The sequence below is a fragment of the Chrysemys picta genome, chromosome 1 (assembly GCF_011386835.1).
Source record: "Chrysemys picta bellii isolate R12L10 chromosome 1, ASM1138683v2, whole genome shotgun sequence".
NCBI lineage: Eukaryota > Metazoa > Chordata > Testudines > Emydidae > Chrysemys > Chrysemys picta.
The window spans coordinates 104,491,008-104,518,556 of record NC_088791.1 but is presented as its reverse complement, the minus strand read 5'-3'; the positions used below and the strand labels follow the sequence as shown (position 1 = coordinate 104,518,556).

Sequence of the window (27,549 nt, the reverse complement as noted above, 5' to 3'; positions counted from 1 at the left end):
AATTTCTACAGCACTGGGGTAGCGCATCAGAACCTGAGAGTGAAAAAACTGACTAGTTGATTTTGTTCAAAATGATTAAGAACACAGGGGAACCCTGCTCCTCACTGGGATCTCAGGGCACTACGGCGGTACAAATAGAAATGATATTGATAAATAATACAGTGAAAAGTATGTTTGATTTTTCAGATGATTTTAATAGCCAGAACTTTTAACTCACTCGTGTAGGTGGCACCAGGCCTCTGTGGTCACACTGGGTACCAAGGCATCACCACTCATGCCGGATGGCTCAGAAAAGTAATAATGTAGTGAATATTGTTCCTTCACATAATCAGATTACTCACGCCTAATACAATGACAATGTCGTTAGTATAGTCAGTTACTTTAACAATTTTGATCGACAGGGGGAAAGAATGAAAAAAAATCCCCAAACATTTCAATATAAAAATGGACTGACAGGCCTCTGAAACTATGTATGATGAGCCATCTGATCTTGTCCTCAGTTGCAGTTCAGCATGTTATATCTGATAAAAATCAGCAGCTTCTCCCAGGTGGATATTCCAAAGTTATTTTACTCAGATGTTCATAAGCCAACAGATTTTTTGTAAAAATCATGTTCCATGTAAAGGTACTTACAATATCAACTACTCAAAAATGTGTCAGCCAAGAGGGGATTGATAAATGGTGCATTTTAAATTACATCCTTCGCCAGAGTGCTTACTCTTTCAAGAAAATAGTAACAAAACAAAAGCCATTTTGTAACATTTAATCTGTGGAAAGGCTTATGGGTAACATTCAAATGGCGTTAGGAAGGGTAGCGTTTAAAGACAAATGAATGCTGTCGCTATAGGAAGGTCAGACCAGGTCTCCATTGCTGTTCCAAAAGTCAGAACAGCAGAGTCTTCTCTGCACTCTCGTCTCACTGCTATTCACACTAAGCAGCACAGGGTCTGATCCTGCATCCACTGAAGTTAAGGGCAGGCTTGAACCCCTGCTCCTCAGACTTCAAACGCTTCTGCTCTTGCACACTAAGATCCACCTTTAATTTGCTGGTGCTTGAGGAAAACCATGCTGAGCTTGTACACAGTGTCAGACCCTACACTAAATAGGATGCAATCTTCTTCCAGCAACAGAACACCTGGAGATCACCAGCTCCCCAAAGAAAGAGATGCTTAGCAACTATTTAAAAAAATATGTATAGCTTCTATTTCTTCAAAGCCTGAAAATAATACACCCCCGCCGCCCTATTTGACAATGACTGATCCCTTCCCCTAGGACTGAAATGACACTGAAACTGATCTGGCTCTTTAAAGCCCATTCCAACAATAGCTTTTAGGAGCTAGCCTACGGGGGAGATCACACATGGTTTTGTTCCACAAGAGAGAGGTCTTGTTTGTTTGTTTTAAATTAAAACTCCTGACCACAGCGGTAAGATCTAAACATTTTTCAAAGATGTTTCTAACCCAGACGACTTACCCCCATTAGATTATAGCAATCTTGGGAACCTAGCTGACTTGACAGTGTCACTTCAGTCAGGCTGAAGGAAAACCCAACATCCTGTCAAACCCAACAAACAAAGAACACCAGATTGTATGAACGTGTAAAATTCTAAAAGGCCCGTAAGGCTGAAAGCAAAGTTCTCTCTAAGGGAGTCAGAACCCATCCACCATTTCAAGCTGCAAAATGTCTGATGTTTGCAATTGCATTTCCAAGGCTTTTCTGTCTATCCACTTGTATGACCTCTTCTCATTGCAGTTTGAGTGCCTTTCAGCAAAGTGGGACTAATCAATAAGGAGGCCTGATTCCTAACAAGTCTCACCGAGCTCAGTGTCAATACTTGTTACTCAAACTTGGATACAAATTAAAGGGCTTTATTGTCGTAGAACAGCTTTCTCTCATAGGCAGGATGGGGAACCATGAAGCCAGCTGGAAAGGTCTTTGGCACCTGGATGCTGCCTAGGTGGTGATGGCGGATACCCAGTTTAATGGGGAATACCCCACTGCTTCTCATCAGAGAGGAGAGGTGAGGGCCTGTCCCCAGCTTCAGGCTGTTCCCCCATCGGCTGCCAAGGAGCACAGACAGTCCTGCCAAAGAGCCCAGCAATGCAAGACAAACGTCAGTGGCTGCTGCTACTCTAGGAGAGAAGCAGCGGTTCTCATGAGAAGTGGTTTAGCTGCCTCCAAGATGTCCAGTTCGGGGTCCAACGAACGGGCAAGCCCTTCCAAAACCATGATGGCAAAGACAACTGAGGCGAAGTTACTCTCCAGCTTCACCTGAAAGCATAAGTGCAGAGGTTGTAACGGACTTGGGTGTCTCTGTGCTTTCCAAGCCCCTTCCATTGAGGTTCCAGCCTGCGGTGGGTGGGGGCTGGGAGGGCATGTGTGTGTCTAGACAGCTGGACTGCGACACAGGAGTTCACTCATTTCCCTTCAGTTTCAAAGCAGCCTTGCTGCAATTCAGAAGGAGGGGAAAGCTGATCATTTCAAAGGAAACGTCCTAAGTCAGCCCAGTAGACAGTGTTCTGCACTTCCATATAGGAGAAGATTTTTCCCTCCCTGGAAGAGTAGGAGTTAGCAGTGCTGCCCAGTGCCAACTCCGCTGAAGGAGCTTCCATGGACAAGGCAAGTACACATGCATGAAAAGGGGCAATGTGCCCCCCTCCCCTCTGCCATGGAGGGAGCCCCATGGAACAGAATCAGACCCCTATTCCACATCTGGACTGCCTGCAGCCTGCCCCCCAGCCATGCAAGAGAACTGCTCCACATCCTACTGCCTTACACATCTGCTGAGCAGGAGGCAGGATTTGCCCTTATTGGGGCTTTGGTCACATTTAATGTTATTGGGGATAGTTCGATGGGGTTTAACATCCAAAAAGCTGAAATAAAATAAAGTTTGAGGGGGCACTGTCCAGGTCGAGCACCCCAGCATTTGACCTAGACACTGTTCTGATCTTTGTAAAGTCCCTAGGACAGATCCTCAGCTGGTATAACTTGTCATAGCTCAGCTGAATTCAATTAAACAAGTGATTTTTTTTTCTGCTTTAAAGTAAGTGCCAGCAGCTTCTGACTCCTGCGTAACCCCCTCACAAACCGGCACATGGAGCCCAGCACTCCTACACAACCAGACAATAACCAATCAATGCATGGAGGGAAAAAAGCAAATTGTTTTCATTTTACTTTTAACAATAAGGAAAATGGAGACACCGACACTGGCCTTTTACGGTCTGGTGTCAGTTCTGAAATGCAGGCTATTGAAGGCCAGATCCAAAGCCCCTTGAAATAGATGGAAAAACACTCACTGGCCTCAAAGGCTTTAAGGCACTCTTTTCCAAACATCACAGGCAATACAGCATGCACGATCCCCCGGCACATTTCAGACACTCTCCCTCATCTCACACCTTTGCAATCCCAATGGTTCCCCCCTGCTCATTTTTCAGATGGCAAAGCCTGGCACAACTTTTAAGGAGAATGAAATGAACAGAGAACCTCACCTTGTGGGTCATCAGTAACTTAAAGACACTGGAGAGCAGATTCGCCACTTGAAGCTGGGATGTAAAGATACAAAGAAAAAGTTAACTCTGCTGATCAGGAGACCATGAAAACTACTGCCAGCAGGAACGGGAGGGATTTACCAGAGTAAGCTATTGGCATATTGTATGATCAGTTTAAAGTCTAAGAATATTAAGTGTCAGATTTTATTATTAGAGATATTGCTCAGAGAACAATATTTGCTATGCTCCATTGACAGCCTTATCCATCAGGATGTTGGTAAATATTCACAGGGCATCAGCTGAGACCCCACCAATATCTATGGCTCTCTTAACCCCACCGCCCAGGAAGGAGGTAAGAGGGTTGAGGAGACAACAATCGGCCCCTGCTTTGCTCTGCAGCCTCACCACTGGAGCACTTCTATTGGTTTCAAAGGGAGTCCCAGTAGGATTTAGCCAGAAGGATACAGGCTACGACTCCTTGGATTAAAAAAAAGTCAACACTATTTTGAGTTAGAAAGAAATAAAAGACGAGTTAGGGGCGTGGACAGAGTTTTTCTCCAGCTGTGAGAATAAAGAATCGTAAAGAATTGGTAACACTGACAAGGGAGATGGCTGATGTGTAAGCATCTGGTCTTTCAATCTGGGCCCGTTTATCTCTTATTGAGTACACCCGTGCTTTTAGTGTCCTGGGCTGGGTACCATATTTAGTCTGCTCACCTTTCCCAGTGCTACAGTGTTCGTCCTGGCCTTGGTCACTAGCTCTGCCATTTCAACTTTGAATCTCTCTATGTCCTTGCACTGGTTAGCCCTGGCGTGATGAAGGATCAATTCTGCCACTCTCTCCCCCTGTGAAACAAGTAGGAAGAGATGTGTCTAAGAATCCCAGACCATGGTAACACCACCAGATCTGTAATGCAGCTGCACAATGCCCTCACTCTCAGGCTTCCACTGGCACCTGTAGTAATTAAATTGCTTCCTATAACAGGGTACACTGGCCCTTTTCGACCAGAGGGGGAGCTCTCAGGGGTCAGACTACCCTCCTCAGGAGTTTGAGGGCAGATAGAGACTGACACTGAGCGAGAGGAAGTGGTTGGGGGTGGGAGGGGAATCAGTATGTGGGAAAACCTAAAGCTCCTGTTCCTTTTAGGGCCTGGGAGTAGGAGCATTGGGCCGGCCAGAACTCCCTGTTCTCTCAGCCAAGCAGGACAAAGTTCTGCTGGCACTAACTGCCATGCATGCTGGCAGTCTCAGAAGAGAGGCCAAGGACTGAATGGGCATGAAGACAGAACTACATCCTCTTGCAGTGAGGTGAACCCTCCAGCTCAAGAATGAGATGCAGCAACAGGGTAGTGGAAGTGCTGACGTGTGGGCTGTACCTGTGCTGTGGATAAACAGAAGCCTTCAGGGCTCAATTGGGGAAGGGACCGTCTTTTTATTCTATGGTTGTATAGCAAAGCACAATGGAGGCCTGGCCCATGACTGGGGCTCCTAGGTGTTACGATAATACAAATAACAAATCATTATCATCATCATCATCATCCAGTTCACTAGAGGCACAACGCGGCTGGAGATGGCCAGTGGAGAATTCCCCCTGCAAGGCTCTTCTGCCTTCTGTGCCCGTTGCTCTCCCCAGTTCCTGGGACAAGGAGAAGGGGTGTGTTGTGGGCATTCTGGGAGCAGGGCATGGGAGGATGAGGAGGGGAGCAGCGTGGCAGAGCAGAGTTCCACTACACGGCCTCTGCCAATCTGGCTTAAATCCTGAGGGACCTTACACACGCTGCGTGAGCTGGGGTTGCCTGCATGGAGCTCTAACTTGCCATGGGGTTGAACAACCCTGAATTGGGGAGCTGCGACTGCCCTCTGACTCCCGAATCAAGCCTGGCACTCTCCTGGGCTAACTGAACTTGTTCAGAAGGAGAACCCAGAGAACCCACTTTCTTTTGTGTGTGATACAGTTATCAAGGCAGCTGAGAGTGTCTGAGAGGCAGCAACCTTCCTTCCCCCTTTTAAGAACCCAAAATGGCACTCGTGTGGGGAATAGTTGTACAATGTACTGCTGACAACTGAGATGACTGAAGAACTCCAGATTTCTCCCTTTCCCCAACTCCAGAGCCGTCAGCTCCCATCTGGAGCACGCCTCACCTGTCCCTGTACCACAGCTGTGAAGACTGCCTTGAAGTTCTGAAGGTCAGCTCCCTGCAGCTCTGCCACAATCCCTGCATCCAGCAGCATCAGACGGAGCGGGCAAGGGGACGGCCGCACTTCCACGATCAGCGTGTCACACATGTCCACAATGGAGGTCTGATCCTTGCGACCAGTGCTGAAATGGGCAGTGCCCTGGACCAAGATGTTCCCAGGGTGCAGGTCACCATGGACAAAATTATCAACAAACACCTGGAGGGGGTGATATTTATCATATGAAAAGGACAAAGGTAACTGGAGTAAAATCTTCCACGGTGCGAGACCTGGTTCCAAAACCTGACTAGATGGTAAATGGCATTAGTGGGGTGGGTTCAGTCCTGCCCCCGTGATCTCCTTGCCACATCACAAAACCAATACACAATGATACAGTTAGTAGTTCTGCTCAGGAGTGGCCCAATGCTGAAACAGCAGGAGATGCTGTAGGCGAAAGTCAAGGTGCATCAGCAAAGCTGCATGTAGCAAAAAGGAAGATTTGCTATGAGACCAAGATAGTTCTGGGGAATCACGGACCAGGAAAGCATTAGTCTCTGGAAATAAGCCCTAACTGGACAGAACTCAGGGTTTTCATTGTCAGTACCCATTCAGAATCCAGCCTTCACTCTGGCCATGACTGAGGAACTGAATAGTTACAGGTTGCCAAACCCGCACTGGGCTCACTGCCTTGCAATTCAATAGAAAAATAAGGAGGGTACGTTGCATTGCTCGCAAGAGCTGGCCAGATTTATTTTCTTTGCTCCATGCTTAGTACATTTCACCTACCTATAAATTGGCAGCAACAGATGCTTTGACAAATGGAACTAGAAAGTTAGCTGGTTTCCCTGGGGCTTTTATAAGCCCTGTAGCCTCCGTCGAGAGGACACTTAAAACTTTGTGCTTTACATCTCCAAAAAGATGCGTAAATATTAATTAAATGCAGTTCTATGGCTCCCCAGAGCAATACACTTGTGTGTGTGTGTGTGTGAGTATATGTACATACATATGTATTAGGCTAATTGAATTATTTTAACAATGGGAAGGCACCCTCCTCCTCAGTTCAACTCTAACAACACAGCCCAGACTCTTACCATCTTTAGGAGCATGTCTATGCCCATCTTGGCTAGTCTCTTCCTGAGCTCTGAGGAAATGTCCACATGCAGATACTGGGATATGGGCTGACTCTCCTTAAACAAAGACAGAATGGGAGTCAGACAGATCCTATAGATCCCTATGTCTCACTTCACCACCCGCATTCCAGGGTCAGGGTCTCTCCTGTCCTTGGCAGAGCAATGAAGATGCCACAGGGGGGGCTAGGTTAATACAGGCTGAATTTACTGTGGCTGATGAAGCCAGAGAAGCAAAGGTTTGGGACTGGGAGGTGATTGGCTAAATGGGTGTGAAACAGGCCATGAGGGATTTTGGGGACAAGAAATACTAAAGAAAATATATAGCTAGAATTGACACACGGAGTGGGGTTGAAAGAACAGCTTTGGGAGCTGATTCAAAGCTGGTCCACAATGAAGATGAACCAACAAACCCAACTATATCCCTTTATATGGACCAGCTCAGGTTAGATTCCTGAACTATACACCCAACCCTAACACAGAAAAGGAGAACTAGAGTGTGTTTTATGGGCAGAAAATGCAAACAGAAACATAAGATTGCTAAAGAACAGTTCTGGTTTCCTTTTGGCACCCAGGAAACCAGTTGAGTTTCCTACACTGAGCTGAGACTATATTTCTCACCCTTATTCCAGGGAATGCGACCTTGAAAAGAAGAGCAAGAAAGGAAAGAGTGAAAGAAGGACCCAGACACATTTAAGCCAATAGCAGAGAGATGCACTCTCCTACCACTCATCTTTCCCTCCCTAGGCCACCTCTAGAAAAGGGCTTTGTGTTGAGGTTAAGATCAACCATTGAGTGTAAACCTCCAGCACCACCACCCTTCTCATGGCCGCTGTAGCTCTTACCTCAAACGTTTCCACCAGGATGTTTCTCGTTACAAAGGGGCGAAGTGGAGTTGGGAACTTCACAAAATCCACATCCAGGAAATTTTTCTGGAAGCGCTCCAAGTTTCTGGCTTCGTAGCGTAGGTCAAGCTAAAGAGGGATGAAGAGAAAAGGGAGTTTGCGTGGTGCAGGGGGTGCAGATCTAGGAGGACAGGAAGCCTGGAAGGTCCTGCCTGCGCTACCATCACACTGCCTGACACTTGACCCCAATGGAGCTCAGCCAACTCCACCAGAAAACTGGTTAAAAAGCAAGAACCTCAATGAAAAAAAAAAATAGATGGTGCTCCTTAGCTAAGCTCTCCTAGTGGAAATATTACAGAATGAGGCACCCCAGGGGTAGGTATCTTAGAACTACCTCAATTAGATAGAAAAGTGACAAATATTACTATTTATTATCTGTATTACAGTAGTGCCTCAAGATCACAACCAAGATCAGGACCCATTGCACTAGGTGCTGTACATACATATAAGTGATATTCCTTGCCCCCAAAAGAGTTTACAATCTAACTAGACATGCCAAAGGGTGGGAGAAAGGAAGTGTCATCCTCATGTTACAGACAGAGAACTCAGGCAGGAAGAAATTAGAAGTGTCTTCCCCAAGGTCACCCAGGCAGTCTGCAGCAGAGTCAGGAACTGAATCAGGATTCCAGAGTTCCAAACCAGTGCCTTAAGCACAAGACCATGCTTCCTCTCTAAGTCACACTCCTTCATACCCCGCCACCCAACATATATTTCTTAGCGCTCAGCTGCAGTTCGAGGATTGAAGCATGAGGGTGACATCCCCTCCATAATTTAGAAATGATGACTATCCTGTGAGTATAATTATCCCCCTAAAGAGAAATAAAAGGAAGCGAGGGCAAGTTTCTCAGATACTGATCCTGTCCTGACTCTTCTCACAGTTTGTACCCTAGGCAAAAGGCCTGGCTGCCCGACCGAGGAGGCACTAAACACCCCGGGCTGAAGACATCCCTGGTGTAATTACTGATGTCACTACTGTGCACCAGAATGCAGTGCTGCTGCACAAGATGACAGAGTCTCTTTGTAATTGCTGGTAGTAACGGGTAGGTGGATGCATGACAAAGAGAGGAAGCAACTGTGCTTCGGTATATGCAGAGCATGGAATTATGCTCACCTGTTGGGTCATGAGCTTCTCAAATTCCTCCACTATTTCAGCCAGACTGAGCCACTTGAGGCCCGGGAAAAGCCCAATGATCTTGCTGCCCATCTTCATCAGAAGCAGATCTATCTGGACCTGGAGGACTAGTCCAGGATGCAGGACCTGAGCGAGAAACAACTGTAGGCAGATCATCTCCCATGGGCATAATGCCGATACTGTAGGGAAGCCAGTCCATTCAGTTTAGTAAGCTAAGAGGATAGCTCCTGAAAAGTCACACACCAGGCTATAACGGAAATACCCTTTAGAGTAAAAAGGGTCTGCTATTAGCTCTGTCAACAATGCACATGTCCCATGGATCCATGGTTCAAAATGTGACTAAAGGAAGTCTTTATAATACTCTTTAAACTGCTCAGATTTATTCAGTTTAGAGTCTACAATGTCACCAAAACTAATTTACAACTGCTTTTCCCATCCTCCCTTAAAGAAGCAGAGAAGGGCTGGACAATTTACTTAAGACCAAAAGTGAAGTCTAGCTCAATACACAGTTTTAAAATATATTGGGCCTTAATGGTCATGTCTAGTGCCCACATGGCAGTCAACATGGCATGACTGGAGTGTCTGTATTTTGGAGAGTCCCAGACATGCAACAGCAAAGGCTGTTGAGGATCAAGTTTGAGGAGCATTAGTAGCATTTTGTGGCAAGCAGTACCACAGGCTGGAACTGAAGAGTACTGGGAAAACTGCCTGGGCAGAAAGGTTAAGCAGCACCTCTCCTGCACTGCATTTAGCCCATGCCACATCTGTTAATTTTTCGTGAGAACTAAACTCTCCATCAGATTCACTCAGCAATCTCTAATTCCAGTCATCCGCCTACAATATATATTACTTACTTTAATGGCTACTGGAATAAGATGGTCCATCGCATCTAAACTGTCAATAGATGATGTGTTTGTAGTTAGCTGAGATCCAGACATTTGCTCCTCAGAGGTAGCATTTCTATTAATACCTTCATTGAAACGTTCTTCCTTAAGTGACTGGTCTGCACTACTGTCTTCCAAACTCTCTCCACCCTTCCCTTTCCAGGGCCATCTGAAGAGGCCCCTAAGACCAGACACTTCCCAGGCTTCAAAAGCAGATTCTGTTTCAGAGTTCTTCACTAGTTCCTTGAACTGGGGGTCATCAATAGTAGTGGCATCAGCATAAGCTTTATATACCTGGGCAACACAACCTGAGCCAATGGGTTCCTTGCTTTTAAACCTGAGGACTCTCTTCCAGTCTTCCCCAAATGCTCTCCTGAGGAAGTGTTTGGTGTAAACCCAGGGATGAGGTGTCACCTTGACATGAAGCTTGGAAAACTTGATGCAGAACTTTTCAGAGAAGAGATCTCTCCTGGTGCATGCCCACTGGCCCAGCTTGATATAAGTGGGACCCGAGGACTCTGTGGCCTTCAGCAGGAGATGGAGCCAGAGGGCTGCAAAACCTGAAGACAGGTAGGTCACTGGATAAAGCAGAAGCAAAGGGCCAAACTTCAACAAGAGAACACAAGCCCGGAGTCCCAGGCGAAGGGCAAAGCCAAGACGCCAGAAAAATCCAGCTGAAGGTTGTTGGTCTTTGGCAGGTTCAGGGAATAAGGATGCACATTGGTTTGATACTTCCTGGCATCTCACAACAGACACCTTCGTGATCCCCCAGCACACTAAGGTGGTCTTAGCCAAGGCTTGCGTTTTGATCAAGCTGTGTTTATCACTAGATGGGGAGTTGCCAGATTTATTACCCCATCTTATCCAAACTAGGTTTTTCCTTACATTAAGGGGCCTTAAATTGAAAAGGCCAATTCTAGCAGTGCAGCCCCAGGCAATCATAATCCTGGAGGTCAAAAATGACAGAGAAAGTTGTGTATCTATTGGTGGGCAGTGCAGCCTAGGTAGAGAATAACAGCAACCAAATCAAACATTTGTCATTTGCTGTTTTGCTTCAATGTTGGTGAAAAACTGGAGAATAAAAAACCCAAGATGATGCTCAAAAACTGGATTTACAAGGTTCGGTTTTGTTTATTACACCAAAGTGCAAAAAGAAAAAAAACAACATAGGCGAGTCTGTGCCTGTCAGCTCCACAATCTGCTGTTATGGGATCAGAGGCTGGGGTTTGGGCTGACTTGCTCCCCTCCATGGGTAAGTAGAGACACCCCCCCACGAGAATCAGGTCAAAAGTCTCTGTTCTTACGTCAGAGCGCAACCTCCACCAGGCACGGCCTGGCAACAGAGGCAGAGGGCCACAGCCAGGCTCTGCTAGAGGCGAGCCTCTGCATTCCGTTCACAGCCAAACCGCTCGTCCCTTCACTTTCCCCATCTCGCGCGTTTCCCTGCCTCCACGGAGTCAGTTTCATTCATACTCAGCTTCCCTCCGGGGAGCAGAAGGCAAAGCTGGGTGACGAACAGCGGCGATTCCCAGCCGTGGATCCAAACCACCCGGGAGCTGGTGGGAGCGGCAGAGCCCCCGCTGCGGGCCGATCTGCTACAGTCTCACTCCGCAGAACGCGGGGCGAAGCGAACATGATACACAACGTTCCAAGCCCACGGACTTCCGTGGAAAACGATGGCCCCGCCCCTTAAAGAGACAGCGACTGGCGCTGGGCGCTGCTGTGCAAAGCACGGGGGAAGACCGTCCCTGCTGTACGTTGTGGGGCTTGCAGGGAGCGCGTTTTCCTCTACGGATCGCAGGTATCAAGCACGCAGTGTTGGTGCTTCGCAAGTTTATATAGCGGGGTGTATGTTTGTAACAACCTTCCAGCTGGCCCCGTTATCCTTTCGCCAGCCAGTTAGATCCCTCCTTTGCTGGCGGTAAATTCTGTCTACTCGGGACAGTTATTAATTTAGGACATTGTCTGTTTAGACATAGGTTGTGCTGTACATTTGTATCTCCCGTCCTGATATTAATTGTATTGTTGTTTATTATTGTGTTTAAATATTTGTTTCAAGTGGAGTCGTTACAAGCTTTTATGGTCCTACATTATCAATATATCTTGGTCCTAACTTTCCTGGCCAGGTCTCACTTAACCTATGTACTGTACCGTGGAGTCAATCCCTGAAGTTATTAAAATGATGCTAAAAGGTGTTCTACTTCTTGGTAAATTACATTTTCCATCCCTTGTTAATTTCGGCAGGTAGAGCCGCTGGCAGGGGGGAAATTAGTCCGTGTCCACTGCTCGGATAGTTTGGGATAGAGGCATCTCATCTGGCAGAGTAAGGCTGTTTTGCAGGCAAAAACTATTATGGCTTTTTCCAGCCTCTCCTTCTAGTAGCAGAAAATAATATTTTAAGTTGATTTTGAGTCTAAGTCTTAAGATTTTGGGTTTAATTCTCTGCTCTGTGACTTCTGTGTGGGACATTTTATTTTGTTCTTTAATCTTGTTTTAACTTTTGAGATATTTCTCTTGTTTTCATCTTGTTACTAGAGGGAGAATATGTAAAAGTACAGTAGCTCCTTTTCCTGGGGGAGAAACTATATTTGAGTGGGGAAAATGATGGATTTTGTAGTTCACTGGGCATTTTGAAAATTCAAGGGAAAGTTTTATTTGAGGTTAGAACTGAAAACAAAAATTTTCTAAAATTTTTGGTCAATTGAAAAGGGAAAAAATCATTTTGGGTTGAAGAAAACATTTTGTTCAGACAAAATCAAAATGTTTTGTTTTTATCTTAACCATTTTAAACCGTTTTTTTAAACAAAACTAAAGGAAATTTTGAAATCATTTCAAACCAAAAATTGAAATGTTTCATTTTTAAAAAATCTCAAAACAAAATTTCAAATTTTTTCTGAATTTTTTTCACAACAAACAATTCAGCAAAATCTGCTTGAATTAGCAAAATATCATGGGTGTTGTCAAATCTGCATTTCTCACCAAAAAAAAGTTTCAGATGAAAAGTTTCACCTACGTCTACTCTACATGAATTTATTCTTTGCTGTGCCCAAGTATAAAAGAGCTGGTTGATCGAGGTTTATGTCAAGGAAAGAAAGAGTCTTTTTGATCAACAAACCAGGAATTGATAACATGCCTCTAGCTTTATAAAACATAGGGATATGGTGAGAGATCTTGTACATAAAATTCTGAATTGTTACTGGCAATAGGTGGAAGACATGATTATGGTATTTATTCCTTTTAAAAGACAAGTTAATGTATTGTGTATTTATAGCTCTGATCGCAACAGCTCAAGGCTTTTCATATGGGTAAAAAAGCTAAAATCATCTAATGTTTATTTCAACAAAAAGTCACCACTCTCATAAAGAAGCTGAAATATCACACTGTTGGAATCTCTAATCTAATATAGATTGGAGTGATTACAGACACACTGTGATTATTTAATTTTGTTCCAAAAATACTGAAAGAGAGGGAGATAACTGGAAATGCCTGGGAGCTATAGATGGACATGAAGGTTAGCTGATCTAAGTGACAAGACAGGTTTTACCTATGTGTGTTGGTGGTGGATGGGGGTGTTCTGGAGTGAATGTAACAAATGCAGGAGCATTTGCTGTGTTTCATTTAAGCAGACGGTTAGCTCAGATAAAACCAGGACAGGGACTCATAGACTTTAAGATCAGAAGGGACCATCATGATCATCTAGTCTGACCTCCTGCATTTTGCAGGCCACAGAACCTCACCCACCCACTCCTGTAATAGACCCATAAACTCTGAGTTACTAAGGTCTGCAAATCATGATTTAAAGACTTCACGTTACAGAGAATCCATCAATCTGTTTGCTCTCAGGAGCAAGTGATTCCACATTTTGGTGTAAATGCCTCTGGTTTAATGTAGGAAAGAGAGTCTAGGCTTGTGTTTAAATAAATATAGGAAAAGGTCCAGGCATTGAAAGGAAAACGATGTGAAGAAAACCACGAGTCGTATGTCTCCGTGGATGGTAAAGTACAGGACAATGTGTCTTTTTTCAACGGTTACAGAACTGTGTATTAAATATTGGAGAGCTGGGCTGTACTGAGCCTTTGGGGGAATTCTCCAGGAAAATGCTTGGGATCTCAGCTACTCTCATACGATTGAAAAAACTGTGTATTGACTTAGCTCTCCCAACCCAGTAATATTACAGCCCTGCAAAGAGTTCCTGTCTGCTCACTGTGGTCTGGAACCAAACCCCTTGAATGCCCTTCTCTCCCACCCCCACTTGGGGGAGTTGGGAATCTGGTCTGGGTCTGAACTTGGTGGTCTCCAGGCCCATTTCAGATTCGTTTGTTTGCTTTTAATCTGTTGCCCCTGTCACATCATTAACCACAGGGAGCAGGACTGGGGTTTCTCTGCCTTACCAAAGGGAAGGGAAGGCCAACATTTTCAAACTTGAGTGCCTGAAGTTAGGTACCTACATTCATACTGAGGGATCTAAATAGAAGCGTCTCAGTTTTTAGAGGTGCTGGCCCCCAGCCAAAACCATCCTCTGATATCAGTGAGAGCTGCAGGTGCTCAGCACACTTAAAATTGCAAACCCATGAGTTGTGGGTGGCAGACACACTACCAAATAAATCACACATGGAACTGCAGAGGCTGGAGGAGAAACCCTCCTCCCTCAGCTCCAAAACCCCAGAGCTTTCGCCAGCAGGTCTTTTGTTCTGTGGCCCAGCCACTATCGAGTGACTGCTTTCTCGGTACGTTGTGTTAGTCTTTCAGCGGGCCGTACAAACAATAATTAACCCTCACTAGATCTGGGCAATTGATTTTCAGCAAATGGTAAATTAGCTGAAAAATGCATTTTTTTTAGAGCACTGGAACTATTTGCAAATTCAGGTTGAATTTGGGGAATAATTGTGGGTGAAAAAAATTAGGAAATGTCAAAAGGTTTTGATGTTTTTGAAAGGAATCATTTCCACATTTTGTTTCACATTGACAGTTCATTTTGAAAATGTCATTTGAAACATTTTGTTCAACCCCCCCACAAATTATTTTTATTTCTGTGCTGAAAAGCTGGGGGGAAATCAATCCATTTGAAATGGACCCATTTTTTAATTTTATTTTTCAGTTCCCCTTCAAACGAAAACTCAATTATTCACTCAGCTCTAATCCTCCCTCCGCCTCTCCTGTGAGGGAGGAAAGTATTATTATCTCCATTTTACAGATGTAGAACTGAGGCACAGAGAGAGTAAGACCAGCATTTTCAAAAGGGCTCAGCACCTGTCAGGCTGCTGATTACTCTGAACATTGGCAAGAAACACTAGAATCCCCAGAAACACCACAGCCAGTGAGCCAGCAGTTCTTCCTGCTGCTTCCACTTCAGAATCTCCTGCCTGAGTCCTCCTGTATGGGCCAGAGTGAGGGTGGGACTGGCTCTGGGAAGTGAGCTCCCCCAATCTAGGGAGAGGAGGGGGAGCTCTCCCTGTGCCTTCAGCAGAGCTCTGAGAACTGTGCTTCCCAGTGCTCCTTCTTACCTTGGCCCCTACACTTGACTCTCTGGGAAGTCCCAGGGGAAGTCCAGTGTAGTGGGATTTCAATGGAGCACTGCCATCAGGGAGCTGGGGGAAGACTTTCCAAGGGGCCGAGACAGTGTGGGGGCAAAGGGTTTCTGCAGATGGTCTTGGCTTCCCTTGGATCCCTAGGTTCGAGAATTGGTCCTGTGCCCTTTTTTATAGATTCACAGATTCCAAGTCCAGAAAGAGCCATTGTGATCATCTAGTCTGACCTCCTGTATAACACAGACCATAGAACTTCCCCAAAATAGTTCCTAGAGCAGATATTCTAGAAAAACAGCCAATCTTGATGTAAAAATGGTCAGCGATGGCGAATCCACCGCAACCCTGGGTAAATTGTTCCAATGGAGAATTATTCTCCGTGTTAAAAATTGACACCTTCCTTTCAGTCTGAATGTGTCTAGCTTCAACTTCCAGCCATTGGACCATGTTATACCATCTTTTGCTGGAGTTAAACTTCTCTCCACCCACTCCCCTTGACATGACAATGTGAAAGGACCTCTGAGAGGAGATCCTTGCGGGAACTCCTTTCCTCCTCCCCTCCCACCAAACAACTTTGGAGTGGACAGAAACTTGGTGAGATATTATCCAAAGGAATGAGAGATGGTACAAAGAGCTGAGCACTGCTGTCATTAAATGACCCAATGTCCCTCAGCCCCCCAGGTGGGCTAGTGGCACCCCAGAGCTGGTTGCAAAAGGTCAACAAAAGATTAAACATTTTAGGAAATTATTTTTCCATTTTCTGACCGACTATGGAGCCCAGCTATGTCACAGCACAGAGCATGGGAGCTCACAACCACAGCTCAGCTCCTCTGTGGGATGTTGTATCCAGCCATCCTCAGAGAGTATCTCATTGCTAGGTGTGAGCTTCTGGAGATAGGGGAGAACAAGGAGTCTCCCAAGAGAACCTCTGAGAGGGTGTGGGGAGGGAAAGACAACCTTTGCTTTACACATTCCAGTTTAGGGACCCCTTTAAGTTGTAGGAATCCTTCTCTCCTTCCATTGTTCTCCTTTATTAACCCCAGGAGTCCCAGCCTCCTAGTTTATGATACATTTACTGACCCCTCTTAACACCAGATTTGGCTGGTTGGAGGAAGTCGCTCAAGAGCACTTTCCTCAGGGCAGAATGACCTATGTCGGTGCTGCGGTGGATGTTCTTCCCTCCCCAGGGTCCAGAGGGTTCTGCCTCTTCTGTTGTTGTACATTATCACAGCTAGATGGCACTCTCCACATTTCTGATGTTCAGCCTCTAAGAACTCCTTAGAGTTGCCAGTTGGCCCTCCACGGAAAGGTGCAGGGATTCTGTGCGGAGAGTTTCGTTGGTTCATTTATTACAATTTTCCAAATAACCTTGTGTTTGGTCACATACAAATCATTAAGTTCCTACTACAAGCCAGAGGCAGCGGGTACAGCAGTATGGGCTAATGAGTAGAGCCCAGGGCTGAGAGCGACAGTCAGGAAAGCTGGGTTCTTTTCCTGGCTCTGCCACAGATTTGCAGCATGGCTTTGGACAAGTCACTTGAAATCCAGGCTCTAGTGAAGCCAATGGCAAAGCTCCATCTGACTTAGGGCCAGAATTTCACCTTCTATGTTTGTTCCCTATCTCTAAAGTGGAGGCAAAATAATACTTGTCTCATAGGAGTGTTGTGGGGACTAGTTAAGGGCCTGATTTTACAAACATGTATGTGAGTAACTAGTGTATAGGGGTAGGGTGCATCCCTTTAAATAATTTTTGAGCCTTTTATTGGCACTCACTGTATGTGTTATGTTTTAGAAGCTGCCAGTTTTTTTAGCAAAACTAATCAGCTGTTCAGTAAACACAGTTATCTGGGACTTAACTGTGCTTGTATGTTAGCACAACAAAAACAATATGGAGAAAAGAGCAAAGGACAAGACTGTAACTCTATTCACATGCATAGTCCCATTGAACTCATAAAGTTACATGTGTAAATGTTGGCAGGACAGAGACCTCAGTTTGTAATGTGCTTTGAGATCCTCAGACTTGTAGCCAATTAGTTCATTTTATCATCTATTTATCATTGTATTATATGATGTTATGGTCAATTTATATGCTATTTCATATATAATCAATGTATGCTAAATAGATTTAAGTTGTAGGATTATAGAAGTATAGGATTGATAAGTATTTAGGAGTGATGACTATGTAGTAGGTATACAAGTAAAGCATGGCTGAAATCAGGGGCAGCTCCAGGCACCAGCGTAGCAAGCGCGTGCCTGGGGCGGCAAGCTGCAGGGGGCAGCCTGCTGATCGCGGTGAGGGTGGCAGTCAGGAGGCCTTCAGTGGCATGCCTGCGGGAGGTCCGCCGGTCCCGGGGTTTCGGCGGCAATTCGGCGGTGGGTACGCCGAAGGCGCGGGACCCACATATCACCCGCAGAAACACCGCCGAATCCGCGTGACCAGCGGACCGCCTGCAGGCACACCGCCGAAGGCCGCCTGACTGCCGTGCTTGGGCTGGCAAAAAACATAGAGCCACCCCTCGCTGAAATGCAAGGCCTGCAGGCTGAGAGCTGTAAGTTTTTAGCTTAGCCATACTAGGCCATAGGCTTAAGAATGCTTAACATGAATGAGTGACCTAGGAATAACCCTACGCCCATAAGGTCACAAGGTAACTAAAGATGTGCCAATAGGTGATTGCGATAGACTGCAATGTATTGCCCAAGACCATGAGACACCTGATTGTATCGTCTTTGAATGTCTGTCTTGACTACACAATACATGTCAGGTGTAAATGCTCATGAGAATAAGAGGAACTACTGTAGAAACAACCTATGAAAAATGGGGCAACGAATATTCATGGGGTGTGGAAGTACAAATAAGGAAAAGAGGGTTGACATTTTCATGCATATACATAAGGTGTTAGGTGTGGTCACAAGTACCATATAAAAGAGGGTTCCATGGTTTGGTAAAAGTGGGAAGACCCAAGGGATGACCCCACAGGAAACACCAGCAGGAACCATCCCTCTAGTGATGATTGTCTATTGAGAGGTCCATCAGATCCTAGAATATCGCTGAGGCTGTGAGTATGACTACAGTTATAATTATTGCATAGTTTTTTATAGGATTTCCATATGCATGTGAAATTGTAACTTTTCTTGTTACTTTAATAACCCTTGCAGTACAGATATGACTTTGTACTTGTGATTGTGTCTGTGGTCCTTATCCTTGGACTTCATGTGTTCCTAGAGCCTCCACATTTCAGAAAATCACCAGAGGCAATTTCAGTCTGAGCTTGAAACTGTAGCAACCAGAGCCGAAGCCACGGTTCTGTAATACGACATCACTAAATTCCCTTTAAATAAAATAAAAGGCTACAGACTGAAGATTCTATGTAGGTTGAAATATCCTGCAAAAAGAAAACAGACTGGAATCATACAGTGTTCTCTCTTTTATTTTCTTCACTATTACACATATTACAATTCTCTATGAAGTCAACAGTTATTTGCAATGGGAGACAGGTTATATTTGCCCCAGGATACTTATATATGACTTTCTTACATACAGTTCTTGTCCTTGCTTTTACTATACACATTATTTTTGATCCTAACAAAAACAGGAGGAAGAGGGATTTTTTTTTTTTTTTTTTTGCCATCCCACACAACAGGGTCAGCACAGCACAGGGAAGGGGAAAACAATTTAATCAGAGAGATGTAATTACATTTCAAGAGCAAAAATAATTTGAATGGAGATCTGTGGGGATGAAATCAATCTCCTCTTCTTATGCCTGAGATGCCAGTGTTTTGGTATCTGAAAGTTATGGGGATGGGGCCTAGGTATTGTGTGTGGGCAGCATCCTAGTAAGATATATGATGCTTTTTCAGACTGCCAGTTTCTGTGTTGCATTAAGAAAAACAGGAACAGGGCTCCATAAAATGCACCTCAAATGGATCTTGCTATTGACTTAGTAGAATGCCATTGTATTGCAGCAACAGTGTGGTTATGTTTAGCTTGGCAAGGTAAAATTCTGCCCTTTAATTATTACTGGGTTTTGTATTACAGTAGTGTCTGAAGGGCCCAACTGAAATTGGAGCCCCATTGCCCATATCCACTGGTAAGAGAGACTGCCCTGAAGGGTGCATACTGTCAATAGACAGAAAATAAGATTATTGTTTCCATTTTGTGGCAGGGGCCTGAGGCTCAGAGAAAGATTAAGCCATTTGCCTAAGGTTATTCAGTTAGTCCTTTGTAAAGGACTTGAACCCAACTCTTCTCAAGCCCAGTCTAGTGCCGTAACCATTAGACGAGGCTTCAACTTTTTTTTTTTTTAACCTTGGTTGGGAACTCAGAGCATTAGATATGGAGCTGTTCACTTGTGGAGAGACAACTGGCAATCACTGGAGTTTTCAGATTTCGGGGGCCTCTTCCGGTCTGGTTGTAGGCTAAGAGTATGTCTATACTGCAAGTGCAACAGTGGCACAGCTGCAGCAGTGCTGCTGTCATGCCGTAATGTAGACACTTATTACAGTGACAGAAAGGGTTTTTCCATTACTGTAGGAAATCTACCCCCTCAAGAGGCAGTGGCAAGGTCGACGGAAGAATTCTTCTGTTGACCGAGCTGCATCTACAGTGTGGGTGAGGTCAACCTAACTGCGTCCCACACGGAGGAAACTTTTTCACAGCCCTGAGCAGCGTAACTAAGTCGACCTAAGTTTTAGGTGTAGACCAGGACTGAGTTATGATGGCAGAACATTGAGCCTTGTTCTTCTTTTCGTCTCCTTTTGGCGATCAACAATCCATGTGCCCAGGCTGACTCTTTTGGATCTATAGTTGTCTTTGATACTGTTGCCCTTGAGGGGTTTTTGACACCACGAATCTGGAGTGATTGATGAAGCACTGGTTCAGTAGCTCAGCTCTTTTCAGAGAGAATCCAAAAGGAAGCAGCAGGCAATTGTTTTTGTGCCTTAAAACCCTCTTCTCTGTATGAGGAGATGCAAAAAGCTGTGGCACCTTGTGTGAGGCTCGAGGGGGAGATGGCGAAGCAGTATGGGCGGCAGTGCCTTCATGATGCTGCTGCTGTTCAGCTCTGCGTTTCCTCCTCTTTGAACTAGGAGGATGATCTACTCTGGGCATGTGGGGTCTCAGTGAGAGTGAGCTGGCAGAAACACAATCCACACAGGGTGGAGATGACGCCAGTTCGTTGGGGACGTTGTCTGGAGGAGATGGCAGAAGGTGTGTCAGCCTGCTTAATGAAGGATTGTTGCCTACCTTTTGTTTTTTCCCTCAACAGAAGTTGATCCCATTAAAAAATATTACCTCATCCCCTTTGTCTCTCTAGTATCCTGGAACCAAAAGTTCTACAACACCACTGCCTTTTGTTAGTCAGACATGCAAAGCAGGGTCCTGCTGGACTGCTGACTGCTTTCTGATGGTCAAATAGCAGCAGTGGGTTTGTCCATCTGTCTCTCTAATAAAGAGATTGTGACCTTTCTTCCTTGGTGCAGCCTGCGCAGCAGGTATCTGTGTCTCTGTCACCCTTAGATTGGGTCACTGCAGTACACTCCACAAGGAGAGCCACCTGAAGACTGCATGAAAACTTCACTCAGTTCAGAATGCATCGGCCTCTTAGGCCTGGTCTACACTACAGAGTTAGGTTGAGACTTGAGGCACCTTACGTTGACCTAACTCTGTAAGAGTCTATGCTACAACGTTGCGCCTGCCGATATAAGTCACCCCCTACACCAACCTAAAAACTCCACCTCCGCTCACAGCTGTCAGCCCCAGGCGGGGGAGGGCAGTGGCTCCAGCTGTGAGCCCTGTGCGGGTCGGGGGAGCTTCAGCTGACAGTGCCTTACAATGTCCCACACAGTTGAGGCCGCACACTCATAGACTCATAGACTCATAGACTTTAAGGTCAGAAGGGACCATTATGATCATCTGGTCTGACCCCCTACATGCTGCAGGCCATAAAACCGTCCCTACCCCTTCCCTGGACTCTGCTGTTGAAGTCCCCAATCCTGTTTTTAGTGACTGCAATCGGCAGAGACCCTCCTGCTAGAGATCCCTGCCCCATGCTGCGGAGGAAGGCGAAAAACCTCCAGAGGCTCAGCCAATCTGCCCTGGAGGAAAATTCCTTCCCGACCCCAAATGTGGCGATCAGTAAGACCCCGAGCATATAGGCAAGAGTCTCCAGCCCGACCCCGTTAGCCATTATACTATACTGACAAAGGGGACGTAGTGTGGTCCTGAACTGCAGTACCTCGATGGCGACCTAACTTAGGTTGACTTAATTTTTGTAGTGTAGAGTTGCCCTTACTCGGGAGCATGTTTTATCTGGTGCATGTTACAATCCTGATCCTGAATCTGCAAAGCTTTGAGTTATTTCCCAGATGCAGTTCAAGTTCTTTATGGTCTGAATTTTAGCTATTTAGAAACCACCTCTCTCATCATGCCCTATGCAGTATTGCCAACCCCAGCATTCAACAATCGTGAGTCAGGTCCTCAAAGGAAGTCATTATGTTAGCATCAAAATCTTGGATTTTAAAATAATAACTCTTGGGTTCTTTTTATTTGCCTCCTTGTGCTGAAGGGTTCAGGCATCATGTTTTCAAGCTTTTCTCTGCAACCACAAGAGGTAGAAACTTACTTAAAAAAAATAAAAGCTGAGACTCTCAAGGTAACAACCTGATTCCAACGGTTGGGGTCTTTAAGAAAAACAGCTGGGAGACCCAGCATACCTCTTATAGCCATGGCTCATGAAACCTTACACAGGACACCTGAACAGCAGTAAGGAGCAGTTCAACAATAGACTGAGTAGGTGCCGGATGATCATGGAATATGCCTTTGACAGATTAAAGGCGTGCTGGCGATCCCTTTATGGCAGGTTAGATCTCAATGAGGATAATATTCCCATGGTCATAGCTGCGTGTTGTATATTGCATAATCTCTGTGAAGCTAAGGGTGAAAGGTTTGCTCAGGGGTGGAGTGCTGAAGCAGACCGCTTGGCTGCTGATTTTGAGCAGCCAGATACCAGGGCTACCAGAGGGGCCCAGAGGGAGGCAATGCGAATCAGGGGGGCTTTGAGGCAACACTTTGAAAACGAGAACCAGTAATGTATATCTCTGTGATTGGTGATGTAATGTTACATTACATGTAGTTTTCGTAGGAAGCAATGGTGACATTTGAGGCCTTACATTTCAGTAAGCAAATTATTAAACTACCTCTGTATGTATTGGTGGTGCTTGCTATCTCAATCTGTAGGAAACAAATAAAGGTGAGTTACCGTTCAAAAACTTTGCTTTTATTGCACAAGAAACAACACACACCCACACACAAAGACGCTTGGTGGGAAAGGAGGTACCTGGGAAGGACAGACTCTCAGAGCTGTGTGAGGTCCAGCTATGATTGTGAAAGTTGTCCGAGGTGGTGGAGTGAAGGGGAAACTGAGAAGTCCCAGAAAGGGGAAAGGACTGTGCGGGCGGAGTTTTGGGGGGCACCGAAAAGATTTCTGAATGTGCTGCAGGGGAGGGGGGGCATGCATCTGCTCAGTCTGCAGTTTTATTAAGGACTTCAGAATCTGCGTTTGCTCCTCCATTATTTTAATTATCCGCTCAGTAGCATCCTTAACAAACTCCTGATTTTCTTTTCTGTCCTGCCTTTCAGCTTCCCTCCACTCCTTGCATTCCCTTTTCTCTCCATTGGAGAAATGCAGTATCTCCTGAAACACGTCTTCTTTGCTCTTAGGCGTTTTCTTATCTGGCAGAGATGCTCGGACGGTGTGTGGGGGGTGTTCCTCAAGGCTACATCTGCCGAAGCACAAGGAACAATGCACAGAAGCCTGATTTTTAAGTTCACACACAACATTGAAACATTTCAGTAAAATATATCTCTGGGAACATACCAATCACTTTCTCACTGACCCTTGGCAAGCACACACCTCTGTGAACACCCAAAGCATGGTGAGTGTTGGCTGGGGTGGGGGAGCGCTCTACACGGGGGAAAGAGCACTCTGCAAGTGTTATGGTGCAGCCGACTAGGGAAAAAATTCTAAAATTCTTTTCCACAGGCAGGGGTCATTGTAGCAGATATCTCACTGCTGAGGGTAAACAGGGAAGTGAGGTTGCATCTACTACACACTTGTGGCTTCCACTCTTTTGTCAACAACACCCTGTAGTGTAGACAAAGCCTTAGTAAAAATACACCCATTTTCCCCCTCCAGTTTTCTCCTTAACTGTTTTTGTCCCTTATCCTGCAATTTGATCCATACAGGCACAATCCTGCCCCCCTGCGGAGTCTCATGGACTTCACTGGGGCCCTGTGCAGGTCTGCAGGTCTGCCCATGTAAATCATTTTGCAGGAGTGGGACCTTAGTAACTAACTGTTTTCAGTGAAGCACCTGAAGGCTGGAGTGGCAGGTTCTCCTGGCAAGAACAAAATGTCAGGGAGACTGGCACACTTTCATGGGCAAACGCTGATTTGCAGCTTCCTTCTCTAATGTGTCTGTTCCTGAGCAGGGAAAGCGTTGCCCCTCTGCCTCTCTGCCATGTTCCTCTTGGCCAGTATGGTAGCATTTGAAAAAGAGCAAGAGGGGGAAGTGGGGGAAATGCTCCTGAATTGGAAGCAGCAGTAGGATGGTAAATGTCTTCATTATTGTGTCTCCCACAGAAGGGCAGAGATAACTTTCAAACAACAAGGGAGGCAACAGGGTCCTGTAGGTAAAGTAATGGACAGGGTTTTAGGAGAGCCGAGTTCAATTCCCGACTCTGCCACTGATCTGCTAAGCAACCCTTGGCAAGTCACTTTACCCTTCTGCTTCTCCTTTCAACCTTTGTCTCATACCAGGATGGATTAGTACATACTGTCTCCCTGCTTTTCTTATGCAGCACCAAATGGACGCAGTGTTTCCGCCTCTTGTGATTTTATCGCAAGCCTTGCAATATTTGGTGTTTTTTCCTAAAGTCCCAGCTTCTGGAGTCTGGTTATTTCATGATATTCTCAGCTTCCAGTTCTTCAAAAAGGAAGTTTTTAGTCTTTGTGGTTGCAGAGACAAGCTTGGAAATGTGACCCAAGTGGATCCTAAAGGCTCAGAAACCAGGAGACAAATTAAAAGACCCTCCAGTTTAGTATTATTTTATTATTTCTCATGGTTTTTAAGACAGTCTCATGATTGTTGAGGCCTTATATGTTTTGAACGCTTGGGGTGGGTGATACAATGGGCATAGTACTTCCTATCCCAAACAGTTGCATAGTGTGCCTGTGCAGTGCTGAACATTCGCCCCATTCCACGCCAGAGGAGGCTGTTTCAGCACCGTGATTCCTTTGTGCATATCAGTGTGTTTGTAAAGGGAACCTTTAAGGATGGGGAGCATTATATAATGGTAAGACCACTTTTACTTCTCACGTGCTGCATTGCTCATGATACCCTACAAAAGTCTGCACTTCCCCTAACGAAAAGAATAAAATGCTGACCGGATGCAGCGATCTGCCATACTGCGGTGACATCAGTGTGAACTGTAGTGTTTTGGAGAACGGTGCCCTAAAATGCTGGTGTAAATCTTGGGGCCCAATCTTGCCATACCGTGCTGGGCAGAACTCTCTCAGGTCCCATGTCAGGAGGCTGGCAGAGCAATGCTATTTGTTAATTACTGTTTGTAAATTGCCTTGAGGTCCTTGGAGAAAAGGCACTAACCAAGTACTAGCAGTTACTGATTTTATAAGGGTGACCCTTTAGATCAGCAAAGGAGAGAGTCGGTTTTGCTAGGGAGCTTTTGGTGAGCTTGAAAGCTGCTGGGACTTTAGGGGCCAGTTCACAGAGGTGAGAAAGTATTTTAAAAGTCAGCAGCACTGAAGGAGTTAATGCACCTCCCACTCCCCCCCAAAAAAGAAAAGTGTCCAGCAGAAGGTCCTGTTTACTGTAGTTTCCCCAAGTCAGTCAAGTATTCAGGGACATGGGTTTCCATGGTAATGGGGCCTGTTCTTCAGCCAGCTGCAGATTAGCTCACTGGAAAGGAGTCAGGATGGGTCAGGCTAGGGAAGGGTGGGAAGAAAGACACAGGAGGGGGAAGGGGTGGAATTAACGTCACGAGCTTGAAGAGATAGTCACAAAATCAGGAAAGAGAGGAAAAAGTAACGGAAGAGTCTAGGGGAAATAAGCTCCACAAAAGCCAACGGGGGCAGGAAAAGGCTCTGGGCAAGAAACCGCTCTCCTGCTTGTGACTGGGGAATGGTTGAGAATGGAAACTGATCTGTATGGAGCGGGAACGTGGGGCTTTGGAGCGAAAGGAAAAATCCTGTCGAGTGGATTGTAAGGAACTCTGCTAACAAAAGAGGGGGCGAGCCAGGGAGCCATGCATCCAGATGTTGCTGCTGCTACCCGGGTGGAACTGGAGTTCCCCAAAATGAGAACTGAAGGTAAAAGAGCTGCAGCCCAGCTACTGCCACTGAGAAAGGTAGGACTGGGATGCCAGTGTCAGAACTCCTCTGAAATTAGGCTTTGGGGTGGGGAAGGGATTGGGAGGAAGGGCCTGGGGTGGAAGAGGATGGTGAGATAGAGGGGGAGCAGTTTGGGGATCCATTCTGCGACTGGCGTTGGAGCTGTGGAACAAACTTGTCAAAGCAGCTGCATTGATCAGGGTGTGGGGAGGAGGGAACATTGTAATTAGCTCCAATTGGTCATTGACAAAACAGATTGCGGTGCCCCCTATTTTTTTTTTAAAGGGAGAAAATGCAACCATGCTAACAAAAGGGATCTGCAGCGAGAGCCCAGCGTCTTGCTCACAAGTAGTTTTGGGGCGATCAGTAATGCAGAGAGTAAAGCAGCCTCCCCCCGCCCATCTCACCACTCTCTTTTCCCCCTATAGTTGCCGTGCGGAGCTCCCAGGAATGTAGATCGCGCCGCAGACTTACACATGAGGGTTTTCTTTCCTTTTTAGGGATCATTTGTTGTTTTAAGGAGCCAGATGGAGGCTCAGTCTAGCGGGGCTGGAGCTGTTTAATGTCATTGTAACATAAGGCTAATGATATGTGCACGTACACATACACGTCTCTAACTCTACCCTTTGATTTGGCTGGGAGAAGTACTTGCATTAGCCTCTTGGTTTATTTATTTTTTCCCAGCAATGAAACATAAATGGTTAAAGTTCTCTCCATTCCACACACACACCCCAGCCCAAAGAATTAATTAGCTGGAAAGCGCAGCTATCTAGAGAACTGACTGATTTCACACACTGCACTGCAGGAATGGGGTGGAGACCGTGAGGAAGGATGATTAATTTTGGAAGGGAGCAAAGGTCTGTGAGCCTGATTCTCTTGTCGCTTGCGCCTATGTAAATCAGGAGCAACTCAGTGGAAGTCCATCAGTTACAGTGACTTGGTGTTTGTTTGTATGAAAGGGGGGGAAAGTCTCCCAAACATTTCAACACAGTTATCAATTGTAAAAGCATTGGTGTTGCAGCAGAGAGGAACAGACTGTTCCCTAAATCATTTTGAAAGTCCAGGTTGAAAGCAAAACAAAATATCAAAACCGCTCGGGGGCGGGGGCAGTGAGAAGGGTGTTGGATGAAAAGATTGTGTAATGTTGCTGTCTTTCCCATCACACTTCAAAAGCACACTCTCCTTCATAACAGACCATCATTAGAATTCCTGAGAATGGAGAAATAAATAATAATAATAATCATAATGAAAACAATTTCCCCAGCTCAACGACAGTTAGTCTCCCTTGGATGGAGAAATTGTAAGTATTCCATTGCCTTTATAATGCTTTACATTTCCAGCAGCACATTCCCAAGTGGAAAAACTGACAGGCACATTTTTCCTCTAAATTATAGGGGGGGAAGCAGTAATAAATAGAACAGAAATTAAAAAAAAGTTGCTGGGCTATGTCATGTAATAATGGCTGATTTTCACTCTGCTGCTTTAAGACCCATTGTGGAGTCAAAGCAAACTCTTTGCAAGGAAACGACATTGTTGGGTTTTTTTGTTCTTAGTACAAGGAAAAGTTGTTTTAATTTCTGCTGATATACAGGAAAGAGACAATAGGACTTTTGCTTTCTCGTGGCTGGAGATTTTAGATAAAGGTATGATTTAAAGGGATAAAGCTGAGGGACTTGAGAAATTAGGTAAAAGCAGCAATGTGCAAACTGGTTTTGTGTATCACCCCTGGGAAGAGAAATGCAAAAAACTCAGAGGAAATTTTTGTCTGTTCAATTTTTTTTTGTCTAAATATTTGCTTCTGATTTACGAGACAGAAAACAAAGGTGGTAAGCATATTCCCTCGTAAGAACAGCCATATTGGATCAGACCAATGGTCCATCTAGCCCAGTATCCTGGCTTCTGTCAGAG

The 27,549-nt window shown here is 45.4% G+C and overlaps 2 protein-coding genes across 12 annotated transcripts in view; one reads left to right on the top strand and one right to left on the bottom strand.

Moving 5' to 3' along the window:
- Positions 1–173: 173 nt before the first annotated feature.
- On the bottom strand, positions 174–11,377 carry ADCK2 (aarF domain containing kinase 2). 5 transcript variants are annotated; one of them, XM_024107768.3, is made up of 8 exons: positions 9,682–11,375; positions 8,807–8,968; positions 7,636–7,764; positions 6,755–6,850; positions 5,631–5,882; positions 4,206–4,334; positions 3,489–3,542; positions 174–2,271 (listed from the first exon to the last, which is right to left on the bottom strand). In XM_024107768.3, exons 1-8 carry the CDS (start codon positions 10,651–10,653, stop codon positions 2,128–2,130), a joined length of 1,938 nt encoding a protein of 645 aa, XP_023963536.2. In that variant the 5' UTR covers positions 10,654–11,375; the 3' UTR covers positions 174–2,127. The 5 variants fall into 5 exon arrangements, with proteins under 5 accessions (XP_023963536.2, XP_008169346.2, XP_008169344.2 ...); XM_008171124.4 differs by having other exon boundaries at positions 8,807–8,953; positions 10,006–11,374; XM_008171122.4 differs by having other exon boundaries at positions 8,807–8,953; positions 9,682–10,916.
- DENND2A (DENN domain containing 2A) overlaps positions 11,378–27,549 on the top strand; it is a 104,365-nt gene continuing 88,193 nt past the window's right edge. For 2 of the 7 annotated variants that reach the window (XM_008171129.4, XM_008171125.4), the window contains exon 1: positions 25,173–25,658. Coding sequence is in view for 1 of the 7 variants with exons in the window: in XM_065565610.1 (XP_065421682.1) it covers positions 25,557–25,658 (102 nt within the window). In the remaining 6 variants the exon portion in view is untranslated. Of the gene's footprint in view, positions 11,513–25,172; positions 25,659–26,801; positions 26,942–27,549 lie in introns of those variants that run through there. The other 5 variants (XM_065565602.1, XM_065565610.1, XM_008171126.4 and 2 more) reach the window with 5 other exon arrangements.